The 15,229-nt window shown below is 47.3% G+C and overlaps 1 protein-coding gene across 1 annotated transcript in view; it reads left to right on the top strand.

The window, feature by feature from the left end:
- Positions 1 to 288: 288 nt before the first annotated feature.
- Positions 289 to 15,229, top strand: part of FAM227A (family with sequence similarity 227 member A) — a 77,110-nt gene continuing 62,169 nt past the window's right edge. Inside the window, exons 1-5 of the mRNA XM_059404594.1 lie at positions 289 to 430; positions 2,164 to 2,246; positions 9,011 to 9,080; positions 9,669 to 9,745; positions 11,722 to 11,868. Of these exons, the coding sequence (XP_059260577.1) occupies positions 289 to 430; positions 2,164 to 2,246; positions 9,011 to 9,080; positions 9,669 to 9,745; positions 11,722 to 11,868 (519 nt within the window). The remainder of the gene's footprint in view (positions 431 to 2,163; positions 2,247 to 9,010; positions 9,081 to 9,668; positions 9,746 to 11,721; positions 11,869 to 15,229) is intronic.

Below are 15,229 nucleotides of genomic sequence, written 5' to 3' on the forward strand. Positions count from 1 at the left end.
TCATGGGAAACAGGGCGGAGGAGCATCAACAGGAAAAAAAAAGTATGTATGTCTGGAATCGCTCAGAAGGGCTTGTCAGATGTTGGCCTTCATTCCCCACGTGGCAGGCAGCATGTGCCTTGTCATCAGCCCCACTTTACCAGCTGAGCATGGTTGTGTTTTCTAAGATGGTTCTATGCTATCTGTGATTTCCAGCAGGCTGGTTGAACAGAGAGCAAGCTTGGAATAGGAAATGGGGGACTCTTAGGCAGAAAGTTACTGTTTTGTCCTTCTCCGAGAAACTGGACAATGGCTTATTTCAGGAACATGGATGTCATCAATGTCACTGCCTTGCCCATGTTGCCAATGGATGAGCACCTGACCGTCTCCCTCATGACCCAGAACGCAGTGGAGAATGCCCTGAGGAAGAGTCTGGAGGACAACCCACCCAGTATCCTTCTATGGTGCCGTCTACAATCCAGGCCAAATACACCTGCCCCAGAGGGGTAACCACTGCCTATGTCTGTGTCACGCATGATCAGCTCCTTTCCTTATGTGCTTGTTAATTTTTTCAATCAGTTAAGCCCTACCTGTCCTCTGAAAGAATCTGTTGAGACTGACGGATTGTTTGGTTTGAGTTTATTTTACTAGGATAATCAGAAAGGGCCCTGGACGAAGAAGTACTAGAAATAATGGTTGAAAGGCTAGGGAAGAAGAAGGGGGGAAAAAAAAAGCTTATTCTTTTTTTTTTTTTTTTTTCATTTTCTCATTCTTTCTCTTCTGTCTTCCCAGGAATTATAGATAGCAACTAAGAAGTCCCAGTGTAGCCCTCTGTCCCCAGATAAGTGACCTTCAGACACAACTTTGTTGTTGTTTGCACCCCAGGTGACCTCACCTCTTGTCATCACCGGCCCTCTCCCTCTTCCTGGCCTCCGAGTTTGCCCATTCTGGCATCTTCCAGACTCTTCCAGCATCTGATTTCTCTTGCCCTGCCTTCGTTGATCCACATCTCACTTCTGACTCTGAACTCTCCGCCAGGGACCCTCAGAAGCCTCTCTGTGAAGGACCTTAGAGCTCATTTGTCATATAACCCTTTTGGGTTATAAATAACCCCAGGTCGTCTTGTCTCATCAAGAGCTTGTTGCCCTTCAAGTCCCGCTGCTGCCAGCCAGGCTGGCTGGGTCTGCACCTCTCAGGATCCCTTCTCAAGATGAGCACAAGTGATCCCATCAGGGTCTGCTTCAAGGACTTACTTTCCTGGGCCTTTTTCTGATATCCCCTCTTTCCTCTTAATCCCTCACTCATCTCAATGTAACTAACCCATTTCACTTTCTGTGATTCGTCATGTCCCTCCTGGGCATCTTCATTTGTCAAGTATCCTCCAATCTGTGAGAACCCTTGAGAGTAATGGAAGTAAGAGTGACCCTGCTTTATGTGAAGGCAGTGAGGAGTGATAGGATTATGGGGCTACTACAGAGGCTATATCCTAGACTGGTTGAGGCCAAGATAGAAAGAAATGCAGAGATAGAGAGGGTAACAAGAGGGGCCCTTGAGCTGAACAGAGATTTCAACAGTGATAAACAAGGTCAAGATACCCTCTGAGCCAGTCATCCCTCACCTGAAAATCTCTGTTGGAGGAATAATCCAAAATATGGAAACAGCTCTCTTACTGTGTACATCACGGCATTATTTTTAATTGTAAGACACGACAATCAACTTAAATATTCAGTAACCATGGAACAGTCAAGTGGTGTGTTCTCTAAATAGATTCATACAATGCCATTTAAAATAGTAGGATTATTTAGCTTTTTGGAAAATGATCATAATAACGAGTGGAAGAGAAGTCAGAGCCCTAAAATAGACATTTGCTGAGATTATAATGATAGAAAAAAATGTATGTATATCAAATATACCGGAAGGAAATCTCCCCAGATCCTAACAGAAGTTGTTAACATGGGAGTGTAATGGAAGAATCTTTTTGTCTTTTCCAAGGTGTCTAGGATATGGTTAATTTTCATTTAGAATTCATAAAGCAGCTCATTTAAAACGATCAAAGAAGTGTGAATGTTTGTAAAAAAGTTAAATGGAGAGAGACAGCTCAGAAAGAGAGTGAGCTAGGCCAGCCTGCCCCACAGCCGTGTGTGATCAATACGCAGAGAGTTTCCTTACAGACTCACCCCCCAGCCTGCATTATTGGCTCCCTACGGCGCGTGAACCAAAAGATTGCCGAGCTCAGTCTGAGTCCCAAACCGTTGGCCAACAGCCTGGTGAGTTATGGGTGCTAAGACGAGGCTTCCAGGCAGGAGGGGACTGGGGGCTCCCCCATTTGTTGGAAAGCACATTTGCACAATAGAGATGTCAAAGATATATTTTAATACTTAGTAAACTTTATTTTTTTGGAGGAGTTTTAGGTCCACAGCAAAACTGAGCTGGAAGTAGAAAGTTCTGGCCTTCTTCCCCTGTCCCAGCCCATGGACAAGCTCCCCATGGGTTTGTTACATTTGTTACAATTGATGAACCTGCGTGGACACATCATTATCGACCCCAAATTGTTTACATTACGATTCAGTGCTAACACATACTGTGAGCTTGGGCAAATGTGTAATGACATCTGTCCATCTTTGTAGTATCATATGGAAGGGGCTCACTGCCCTAAAAATCCTCTATACTCTTCCTTTTCATGCTGCTGTCTCCTGGCGACCCCTGAACTTTCTGCTGTGTCCATAGTTTCCTAGAGTTAGAACCTCCAGTGCGCTGGCTTCTTGCACTTAGTAATAGACATTTAAGGTTCCACCATTGCTTTTCATGGCTTGGTAGCGCATTTCTTTTTGGTGCTTGAATAGTATTCCTTTTCTCTGGATGCACCAGAGTTGATTTACCTGTTCACCTCTTGGTTGTTTCCAAGTTTGGGCATTTATACATAAGGCTGCTGTGAAGCAGGGTTTTGTGTGGATGTATATTTTCAGTTCATTTGGGTAAACCGCGAGGAGTGCGATTCCTGGGCCATCTGGTAAGAGTATGTTGAATCTTGTAAGAAACTGCCAAAATGTCTCCCAACGTGGCTGCACCATTTTGCATTCCCAGAAGCCACGAATGAGAGCTCCCGTTGCTCCCCATCCACACCAGCCTTTGGTGGTGTCAGTGTACTGGATCTTGGCCGTTCTTTTTTTTTTTTTTTTTTTTTTTTTTTTTTTTTTTTTGTTAAAGCGAGTGAGCACAGGCAGACAGAGTGATAGGCAGAGGCAGAGGGAGAAGCAGGCTCCCCACCGAGCAAGGAGCCCGATGCGGGACTCTACCCAGGATGCTGGGATCATGACCTGAGCCAAAGGCAGCTGCTTAACCAACTGAGCCACCCAGGCGTCCTGATCTTGGCTTCTAATCAGTATATAATGATATCTCCCTGTCATTTGAGTTTGCAATTTGCTAATGACATGTACTATTGAACATCTTTTCATATGTCTGCTTGCCATATGTCGATCATCTTAAGTGGGGTGTCTATTCAAGTCTCTGGCCCATTTTTTGATAGAGTTGTTTGTTTTCTTCTGGTTGGGTTTTAAGAATTCTTTGTATATTTTGGGTGACAGTCCTTTACCAGATGTATCTTTTGTAAATGTTTCCTGCCACTTTACTCCAGCTAAATCTCCTAATCACATCACCCTTAGCAGCTTGCTTTCCACCAAGTTTCTCTGTCCCCAGGGCACTGAGCTGGTGACTGTCTCCACAGATTTCAGCTTCACCCCCTCCCCTAACCTTTCTAGTGCTGACTTTTGGGGTCAGTTCATCTCTGGAGTCTGTTATTTTTGGGGGAGGGGTTATTTGACAGAGAGAGACACAGCGAGAGAAGGAACACAAGCAGGAGGATTGGGGGGCTGGGGAGGGGCAGGCTTTCCACCGAGCTGGAAGCCTGACGCAGGGCTCGATCCAAGTACCGTGGGATCATGATGTGAGCCGAAGGCAGACACCTAACAACTGAACCACCCAGGTGACCCCCTTTTTCTTTTCTTTTTTAAAATTTAAGTGGCAAGGCATGCATGTTTATCCTAAAATATTCAAACCGGGGCACCTGGGTGGCTCGGTCAGTTGAGTGTCCAACTCTTGGTTTCTGTTCAGGTCATGATCTCAGGGTTGTGAGATCGAGCCCCGCATTGGGCTTAGCGCTCAGCATGGAGTCTGTTTGGGATCCTCTCTCTCTGTTTCCCTCCTCCTGCACCCCTCCCCCTGCTCACACAGTCTCCTTTTCTAAAAAAATAAATACTTTTAAGTAAGTAAGTAAATAAATAAATGGCTCAAACCATTTACAAGTATACAAGTAAACTTTGAAAGTTACTTCACTCCCAGCTCTATTTTCCTCCTTAGAAGTGACCATCATTAGTCGTTTGGTGGGTATCCTTCCAAAATCTTTTTTTATATGTTTAGAAATATAGAACACACATATTTAGGGTTGTTGTTTTCTTTTTTTTTTTTAAGATTTTATTTATTTACTTGACAGATCACAAGTAGGCAGAGAGGCAGGCAGAGATAGAGGAAGAAGCAGGCTCCCCGCCAAGCAGAGAGCCTGATTCGGGGCTCGATTCCAGGACCCTGAGATCATGACCTGAGCCGAAAGCAGAGGCTTAACCCACTGAGCCACCCTGGTGGCTGTTTGTTAACCTGCTTTTTTTTTTATTCCTTATTCATTTTTAGAATTATTTTAGAATCTCTTGCAGATTCTTCAAAGTCCGTGCTGTTGCCCTGCCCCTTTCTTTTTGTGGCTGCGTAATCCTGGAGAGCCCCTGGGGAGACATGCCAATTCTGGGGAATCTTGAAAAGCCCATAGCTGAATTTATCCATAGGGAATATGCCACATCGTGACGTAATAAATTCAACTGTTCCCTACTGATAACTATTTCAGTGGTATTTTCATCAGAGTGAACATGGGAATGTTTCCGTATATGTATCTTGGGGCTCATTCGCAAGTATTTCTGCAGGTAGGATTCTAGAATTGAAATTGTCAAATTTTCGTAAAAATGGATTGCTTTTTTTTTTTTAAAAGATTTTATTTATTTATTTGACAGAGATCACAAGTAGGCAGAGAGGCAGGCAGAGAGAGAGGAAGGGAAGCAGGGTCCCTGCTGAGCAGAGAGCCCGATGCAGGGCTCGATCCCAGGACCCCAGGACCCTAGGACCCTAGGACCCTAGGACCCAGGACCCCAGGATCCCAGGATCATGACCTGAGCTGAAGGCAGAGGCTTTAACCCACTGAGCCACCCAGGCGCCCCAAAAATGGATTGCCTTTTACGGAGGCTAAGCTTTTGGTTTGCTCATGCCGAAGTCAGACCACTGGTTGCAGTGGCCCCTCCCCCACCAATTGTGAGTAAAGGCAAAACACACACGGGGTATGGAGTGATGGCATGGATTTTAAGCAGCCTTGTACCTGTGTGTGTGCATGTGTCCGTGGGAGAGGGCATAGCCCTAGAGGCGCAGGCTCCAGAGTGAGACTGTCCAACCTTAAACTCCCGCTCTGTTGTTTTCTCACATTGTGACATTAGGCAAATTATTCAACTTTTGTGAATCTCTGTTTTCTAGAAAATGAGGATAACAGTAATAAACGTTCTCATGGGGCTGTTGCAAGAATTAGAAGAGTTAAAACTCACCAAGACCCCTAAACCAGGGCTGAGAAGAGTGCCTGGCTCACAGGAGGGACATTCTATATGTACAAACATGTAAGAGAAAAGTCTGGAAGGTTACACACAATCCATGGAGTCAGTTCTGTAAAGTGGGGGGGATGGGAGGTGAGTAAAACTTTTATTACTCTAAATAATTCTGTAGTATTTGGGTATTTTACAACAGAAATGTATTTGTATGTCCTGTGATTTTTTTTACCCCCAATGATAATGTTAAAAGCAGGAAAAGAATGTTTTGCTCCCAGAAGCAGGATCCAGTGGCTTTTCAAGAGTGCCCAGCTTGGGCATATCTCCTTGGGTGCTCTCTGTCGCCAGTTGGATGCAGGAAGGGGCTGGCTGGAGCAGCCTCGGGTCCTCCTTTGACTAGGAGGAAGGGACCCCTTGCCTGTCCTTCCTGTCCTCTGCCCAAGCAGCTGGTCAGCTCTGTCGGGTCTGCCTTCTGCCCCCAGAGCCCATCCAGGGCTACCCCGCCCACCCTCTGTTGGCTGTGGTTTCCCCCGCTCTCTATTCACCAGGCCTTGACTCTGTGGCTGCTTCTCCAGAGGCAGCCCCTTAGCCAGACTGGTTTCTCCAGCTTCCATGCTGCCCTCCTGGCTGGCACCTAACATGGTGCCTGGGGCGTGAGAAGTGCTTTCTCGATGTGTACTAATAAATGAGGAAGGGGCACCTGGGTGGCTCAGTGGGTTAAGGCCTCTGCCTTCAGCTCTGGTCAAGGTCCCAGGGTCCTGGGATCGAGCCCCGCATCGGGCTCTCTGCTCGGCTGGGAGCCTGCTTCCCTTCCCTTCTTTTTGCCTGCCTCTCTGCCTACTTGTGATCTCTCTCTGTCAAATAAATAGGTAAAATCTTTAAAAAAAAAAAAATGAGGAAGCCCCATATCCCCTCCCCGCATCCCACACGACCACGTCCTATATCTCTTCCTTCCTCCATGCGCTCAGTGTGGGGTTTCCCTCCTCTCTGAACCGTGCTTAGCTCTTCTTAGCTCTCCTTTCCAGTCTTCCTCCCTTCCACGCTCTGCCCTCAGATCATCACTCTGGAAAGGCCTTCCCTGCATCTTAGACCCCAGGAGTAGCGTCAGTGCTCCTTCTGGGCACACGTCTGGCATCCTGTCTCTTCCCACGGCAGCATCCATCACCTCATAATCACTTGCTTCTCCCCACCAATCCTCAAGCCCTTGGAAGGCAGGGATGGCTTTCACTGCTCACTGCTGCACTTGACCTGAGCATGGCATTGGCCTTTAGCAGGGGCTCAGGACATATCTATGGAATGAGTGATACGGTTGCAAATTCTAGCTTCTCTCCTGTGCTTCAGCCTCATAGTCCAGCTACCTGGAGCAGTGACACTGAAACCTAACTGATCATCAGACTTCCCTGGGAGGTTTTTAAAATCTAAAAGTGAGGGGAGCCTGGGTGGCTCAGTCGGTTAAACATCCGCCTTCGGCTCAGGTCATGATCTTGGGGTGTCGGGATCGAGTCCCATGTTGGGCTCTCTACCTAGTGGGGAGTCTGCTTCTCGCTCTTCCTTTGTTCCTTCCTCCTGCTCATCCTCGCTCACTCTCTCACTCTCTTTCAAATAAATAAATAAAATCTTAAAAAAAAAAAAAAAAAACAAAAAACCTAAGGGGCACCTGGGTGGCTTAGTCGTTAAGTGTCTGCCTTCGGCTCAGGTCATGATCCCGGGGTCCTGGGATGGAGCCCCGCATCAGACTCCCTGCTCGGCAGGAAGCCTGTTTCTCCCTCTTTCACTCTCCCTGTTTGTGTTCCCTTTCTCACTGTGTCTCTCTCCATCAAGTGAATAAATAAAATCTTAAAAAATAAAAAATTTTAAAAACCCCTAAAAGTGAAAAAGAACATCGCACAGAACTGTATGTTTTATGTGCTCTCATTTGAACATGGAGGGTATGCAAGAACTGAGGGTGTTGTGGGGAGTAGGGGAATTAAGAGGGAGACTTTTGACTCTACTATTTGATCTTATACCTTGTAAAATAGTACTGGTTTTAAAAATTTAAATAGAACTATTCAGGCGCCACCATAAATAAACAGTTCCTGACCCAAGGCAGATGTCAGGAGCGAGCATCTCTAGTGAACTGGTCTATGTGAGTAATTCCCCAGCTGTGCTGGCCATCAGCCAGGTTTGGGAATTGACTTGGCACTTGTAGGTACCGCTGTCATCTCCAATGCAAACAGCCCCACGCTGGTCTCCTCATTTCCCCCTAAAACTTGTTTTTCTTCCAATGTTCTTCTGTCCTTTTCGCTCTCTCTGTGCAAATCTCATCCATCCTTGCAAGACCTAGACAATCTTGGCTACAGTGGCATCCCAATAAGGTTCAGAGATGCTGCTGTTTTGCTACATTGGGTTATATACCCATCCAAGTCGCTCATTGTGCCTCCTCTTGGACTCCTTTTTTTGGAGCAATAGTGTTGACGGACATACCTGTGTGACCCTTTTTCCCATCCGCCTACAGCTGCACACATGTCAGTTTCCGATAAGGTGATGGGAAGCTGGAGGGGCATTTCACAGGGTATCAAGCACAATAGACACATGCCTCATCATGTCCCCCAACACTCGTGTCCCGCCTCTTCTGGGCAGTCCTCTGTGATTGCTCCAGCTCACACTGCTCTCATTTGTTCCAGTCCCAAACGTAGCAGTTCAGGACTTAATTGGTCCATGTGTGCAGATGTGAGTGTCCAGATCGATTGTAAATTCCTAAAGCAAGAGCACAGAGTCCTAATTCTTCATTAGCTTTATCATCCAAGAACGGTACCAGGCTCATGGTTGAAAATCAATACAACTTTTTGGGTCACTGACATTCAATTTTCTTTCCTTTTCTTTCCCCAAGAAGGGATTGGGGTGGGGGGAGTCAGAGATCAAGAGAAATCTCTTGAGAAGTCAAGGGTATGGTGATTAATAATATTAATAATTACCCTTTATTGAGTCACTCTTACCTCATAGCCTCTGTGCTTGTGTTTTAAGATGCGTTCAGTATTTTATATCTGATCCTTACAAACACCCGAGAAGGTAGATATCATTGTCCCCCTACAGAGGATTTAAACAATGGCTTTTAACCCATGGAGCTTGATTGGACTCATTCCAAATTCTATACCCCTCAGAGGTATAGACAAGAGGAAGCATAGCCAGGAGGAAGGGTAGCGCAGGAAAATGTACTGGTGGTTGACACTTGGTGGGGGCGGGGGCAGTCAGTGACACCAACGGCCACCACCAAGGTGGCCGTGGAGAGAATGTGAGGCGTGCCACCAACTTTGTTCCAGGCCTTTTCCACACCAGCAGGAGAAATGGCCTGCTCTCCAACACCCCCCACCCCAAGATCTGCATGAGTTCCCTAATGCTCCTTTTCTTTTTGATTTTTGAAGGCAATTGAGAGATATGAGTTGGAGAAGAAGGCTTTGAGAGAGAAAAGTCAAGATGGCCTGGGAAGCAGAGGCAAATATCCTTTCTCATATAGCCTTGCTGGTGTTTTTGTGGGGATCGGCTTTCATTAGGATCCCAAATGCAGTTAATCAGGAATCCAGCATATCAGCTGAGGATGTTTTCATCCTCTTTTGAAGGAGTCTGAGTTGCTAGCATTGGGCAAGTTAGGAGGGAAGGACAGCACACTTAGAAACAGCCTGCTATGTGGCGCACTGTGCCACAGCATTTGGGCGGACTCCTTTGTTAAAACTTCATAATGTCCCCACCTGTGGGGCAAGTGCCACTGGACCTAGTTTACAGATGAGGGGACAGGCTCAGGGGCGAGCAAGGGAACAGCCTGTCTGCAGGCGGGCCTGGATTCGGGTCATAGCCTGCCTTCACAAGCGCATACTCTGTCTGCTCCTCCCAGGGCAAGGAGTCTAACCCATCGTGGGGGGAATCTTAGTGAGTCACCAAATGCAGGTGGGGTCCAGTGAGACTACCAGTGTGGCCATCACCTGGCAGCTCAGGCAGAGTGAACAGTCATAGCCATAATTAGCGCACAGCGGGGGCCAGACCCCATGGCTACTCACATCCTGTTTCTCTCCCATTCTTCCGCAGACAAGAGTCGAAGCAAATCAGAGTTCATCTGCAGAGGCTCCGAATCCAGGAGCGTCAGACCTTTCATTTCTAAAAGGGTAAGGGATCTATTGCTGGGTCTCTTTCTGACTGGTTTCCACAGGGCACAAAATTAGATTTCATTCCTGGGGAGGGCATGCTGGGCACCTGGCTGGTGATAGTACGGGGTGGGGGACCCACAGGGCGCCCCTTTTTAGAAGATCTTAAGGTATCTTAATAACTCTGAAATTTCTCATATACCACCCCCATAGGGGTAGAATGAGGAGTGTTCAGAAGTCATTTGTCTGTTTCTTTGTAGAGAATCAAAGGTGAGTCCTCCGGGTACTTGGGTGGCTCAGTCATTAGACATCTGCCTTCAGCTCGGGTCATGATCCCAGGGTCCTGGGATCGAGCCCCACATCCAGCTCCCTGCTCAGCGGGGAAGCCCGTTTCTCCATCTTCTACTCCCCCCTGCTTGTGTTCCCTCTCTTGCTCTCTCTCTGTCAAATAAATAAAATCTTAAAAAAAAAAAAAAAAAAAAGGTGGGTCCTCTTAGAAACGGTAAGTTCAAAGGAGCCCTGGTGCTGCCCCATCCTAAGAGACCGGTTCACACCCAGTGCACATGGTGTCCATCACTGGGACACCACAGGAAGCTGACAGCAGCCTGTCCAGCATCATTACCTGGCTGATGGCAGAGCCCCCACCGCCCGCCCCATGTAGGGGCTGGCCGCTGCCTCTGGGGCTGCCGTCTGGCCCCACCTCGAAGCCACCCCAGTGAAGAGTCTTCTGAGCTCCCACATCATACATAATCAAATCATGCCAGAACCCATAAAACCACCTATTATTGTCACCACGTTTTCACTTCTTGGCCTAGGAAATTCCCACGCAGTGGAAAGCCCGATGCTCGACAGTGGGTCGCAAGTGCCACGCTGCCTCTGACCGTGGCCGAGCAGTTGTGAAGGCCCAGCCCCAGGGGGCACAGCTGGTCTGGGTCCGGGTCAGAACAGTTCTTCGGGGAACTGCCAATGCCAATGTCATAGGCCGATTAGAAAGTTTCTTGATCCCACAGAACGTTTCCAATAGGTGCCTTGGGTGATTGCGATCAATTTCCTCTTTCCAATTTTCTGTCTTTTCATCTATTTTTTGGTTATTATATTGCTTCTTTCAGAAAATCTTTCTAAGTAAATAAACCCAAAAGGAAGGAAGCTCTATGCTCTGATCATTAATGATGATAATATCAATTAGAGGTCATCAGTGAGTAGTTAATTAAATGATAGCACATCTCCTTAACAGGATCTATTATCTTTTTTTTTTAAGATTTTTTTTGAAAGATTTTTTTTAAAGATTTTATTTATTTATTTGACAGACAGATCACAAGTAAACAGAGAGGCAGGCAGAGAGAGAGAGGAGGAGGAAGCAGGCTCCCCGATGAGCAGAGAGCCCGATGCAGGGCTTGATCCCAGGACCCTGGGATCATGACCTGAGCCGAAGGCAGAGGTTTTAACCCACTGAGCCACCCAGGCACCCCTGGAAAGATTTTATTTATTTGACAGAGAGAGAGAGCAGAAACATAAGCAGGGGGAGTGGGAGAGGGAAAGCAGGCCTCCTGGTGAGCAGGGAGCCCAATGTGGGTCTTGATCCCAGGACCCTGGGATCATGACCTGAGTTGAAGGCAGACGCTTAGCGACTGAGCCACCCAGGCCCCCCAAAAGGATCTATTATCTTAAGTGATAAAGTTGAAGACGGTGTAGCAACATGGAAAATCTAAAGTGGAGAGAGCAGGGCATAAAAGAATGTGCGTGTGTTTATGTTTTGTAAAGTGAGTGAAGTTACACATACCCATTTGTATACAGGTGTTCAGAGCCTGAAAGGGAAAATAAAAATAACACAAATAGGGGTGTGGTAAGAGGTGCTGGGGTCATGAATGCACCCCCACTTTTGTTCAGCGTTGTAAAAAGTGGTTATGTCATCTTCGTGATAAAACGGGGAAGGTATCTTATTATTAGTTTTAAACCATCAAATGGCAAACCTCATTTCCATATTCTTTTTGTTTCAGAAAATAGCCCACAAAAATCTCTTGGCAGAACTGTACCAGTACACATCGTTTAACAGCGCCATACCAAACAGGCTTCCAAACGGGGTGAACTTCTGTGACATGGTGGGTAACGTGGTCCGCTCTGAGAGACACCCCCTCAGTGGCAAGGTAAGGAAAGACGGGGTTCCCCACTGTTCACGCTCAGCTCCAGGAGGCCCGGCTGTACCCTGGCTTTATAGCAATGCGCATGGCAGGCACACGCAGCTGTCCCTGTCTTATACCCCCGGGAAGGGAAACGGAGTCCAGGTCACTAAGTCAGCCAGGGCCACGCAGTTTGCAAATGACTGAACCGAGATTGGAGCCCAAGCTCACACGTTCCCTCCGGAACCTAGATTCTCCCTCCCAGGGGACTGGTTTCCACACTGTTTTGATCACGTATTCTATATCAGCAGGAAATTTTGATCACGTGCCCTCACCGTGTATGTTTCTTTATCAATGATACACATGCTCTGTTGTCAATAGCTACATTGTATGTTAGTAATCTTAATTTCTTGTTTGTTTTTTATAATTAGATATTAGTTAGAATATATTCCTAGAATATATTCCAAGGGGTGCCAAGGAGTGTGAGGAGGGTTGGGGAGGGGGAAGGCCAAGGAGGGGATCTGTAGCCCTAGCTGTGCCTCAGCACCCTTCACGAATGTTAACTAACTACCGTTCATTGTCCAGTCATGGTCCCCGCGGCTCCTAACTAGTCACCCCACCATTGCGGGGACCCAGCTTCTTAGTCTTAACTACTCACGCTTCCCACTGCTGCTTCAAACCTCTCACTCCCCCATCTCTCTCTCCCTTCCCTCCCTCTGTCCTCTTTCTCTTTCCCTCCCTCCTTCTCTGTCCCCTCCCCTGTTTTCAGCTCAGGTCTTGATCTCTGGGTCATGGGATAGAGCCCCATGTTGGGCTCCACGCTCAGCAGAAGTCTGCTTGTGCCCCACCCCACCCCCCTGCCCATGGGAGAGAGCACACATGCACGTACACACACACTCTCTCTAAAATAAATAAATAAATCTTAAAAAAAAAAAATGAAAAGCACTTGGCACCATGCTTAGTTAAATCATGAGTTCTCAAAAAATGGTAGTTTCTATTATCAGCATTATTAGAAATTGTTTAAGGATGATTGTAGAAGGTCATCTCAGTCATTTTGGGTACATAGATCGTGGCCTAGCTAGCCATTGAAATGAGTGTTTATAAAGAGTGTATTTTGCTCTGCTGTGATGTTAAATGAAAAATATTAGTATATAAAACTCTACAACACAGTATTCCATAAGCATACACATAGGAAAATCTGGGGATGAAACCATACATAGATATTACCAGTGTTCGCTGAGTGATAAGGTTATAGCTTTTTCTTCCCTCTTTCTCTGTACTTTAAAAAGAAAAAAGGGGTGCCTAACTGGCTCAGTCAGAAGAACATGCAAGTCTTGATCTCAGGTCATGAGTTTAAATCCCACATGGGGCATAGAGATTACTTAAATAAATAAAACACTTTTGTATTTTTTTAAATTAACTTATAATGTGTAATTTGCTTCAAGGGTACAGGTCTGTGAATCATCAGTCTTACACAATTCACAGCACTCACCATAGCACATACCCTCCCCAATATCCATTACCCAGCCACCCCCAGTTTATTTCCTGGAGATTAAGAGTCTCTTATGGTTTGTCTCCCTCCCTGGTCCCATCTTGTTTCATTTTTTCCCTCCCTATCCCCCACGACCCCTGACCTTGCCTCTCACATTCCGCTTATCAGAGAGATCATATGATAATGGCCTTTCTCTGACTGACTTATTTCGCTCAGCGTAATACCCTCTAGTTCCATCTATGACATTGCAAATGGCAAGAGTTCATTTCTTTTGATGGCTGCATAGTATTCCGTCGTATATGTATACCACATCTTCTTTATCCCTTCATCTGTTTAAGGACTTCTGGGTTCTTTCCATAGTTTGGCTATTGTGGACATTGCTGCTGTAAACATTCGGGTACACATGTCCCTTTGGATCACTAATAAAACACTTCTGAATCAGATAGGTAGAGGATAGACTTGAGAACAAATAAATTGTATGTTTCAGGGACGTGTTGTCCCTGCGTAAACTTCCTGCCCCCTGGCACAGCCACACACACACTTATGTTCCAGTTTGCTTTGTGGGTAGCCCCAAGGACAGTGACCACTCTTACTTAATGTCCTGTTTTGGAGGGCCCACAGGGAGTGTTCTCCTTAGGCCTTAATCCCCAGAAAAACTGTGCATCTCCTGGCATGCTTTTCATCTTATAACTGGTGCCTCTAACTAATGCTTTTCTTTGGCTCCCAGGAAACTCTAGGCAAATCTCTGTCTTACTGTTATTTTAATTTAATTTAATTTCATTATTTCCTTAAAATTTTTTTTTTTTATTGAAGGAATCTCTACACCCAACATGGGGGCTCCAACTCACAACCCAAGAATCTCACACTCCACCAACTGAGCCAGGACCATCACAAGCCACGCCCTCTCCTTGTCACTTCTCGCCTCTCTTGGCAGCAGGGGTGGGCACCGGCCTGGCACCGAGCCTCGCCTGCGACGCTTCCTGCCCTCGCTTCTCACTGCCGCGCTCTCCCAGGGCTGCCGCAGCCTGCCCCCATTCCCGGCCCTGAGCGTGGCCCGAGTCCCTCCGCCCTCCGTTCTCAGAAGGCCAAGTCCAATGGGTGTGTTCGGTTGTTCCCTTAGATGGGCTGTCTGTGGAACTGACCCCGAGGATGACTCTCTGTATTGGAAGTTCCATCCTTCCGTGGTTTCTCTGGCAGCTTCCCCGTCTGCTCGAGCAGCACGTTTGGGTCTTCCAAGCCCACGTTCTTCAGGACCCCGCCTCTGCGCTGTCTTCTCCCTCCGCACAGACTCATGGGGGACGCAGAGGGTGGGCAGCAGTCCTCTTCTCCGCACGCGAGGCTCCCCACTCTGTCATACCTCCAAAGCCCATGCTGTGCCCCCAACTCCCAGATTCCTGGTGCCCAGACTTCTCAGCCTCCTCAGACGCGCTTGGCCTCCTGTCTACCGAAAACTACCACCTTCCACCCTAGCATCAGCCGGTCTCCTCCCTCCCTTGCCCCGCTTCTGAGCCAGCCCTGAGATTCACTTCCTGTCTTTACTGCACCTCCTCCTCCTTCACTGCCACTGCCAAGTGCAGGCCCCACACCATCCTGTCTGGATCGCTGCCCCTGCTGCTCGGCATGCCATCGGCCTCACCATCTCAGTCCCCTCTAATGCACCTTCTGTGCTGCCTCCAGGTATCTTTCTAGAACAACAGTTTCATGGTGTTTGCACCCTGCTGAAAATTCTTCAGGGCCGGCTCTCCCCTCTCCCCCTGTCCAGTGACGGAAGAACCCTAAGTCCCAGCCCCCAGGAGTCTCACAGCCTGACCTCTCAGTGCCCATACCCAGTGCTTTCCATGGTCCAGAAAGCCCTTGAACCTCCCCAAATGTGTCCTGCTGTTTCCCAGCCTCGGC

The sequence above is a fragment of the Mustela nigripes genome, chromosome 6 (assembly GCF_022355385.1).
Source record: "Mustela nigripes isolate SB6536 chromosome 6, MUSNIG.SB6536, whole genome shotgun sequence".
In the NCBI taxonomy this organism is placed as follows: domain Eukaryota; kingdom Metazoa; phylum Chordata; class Mammalia; order Carnivora; family Mustelidae; genus Mustela; species Mustela nigripes.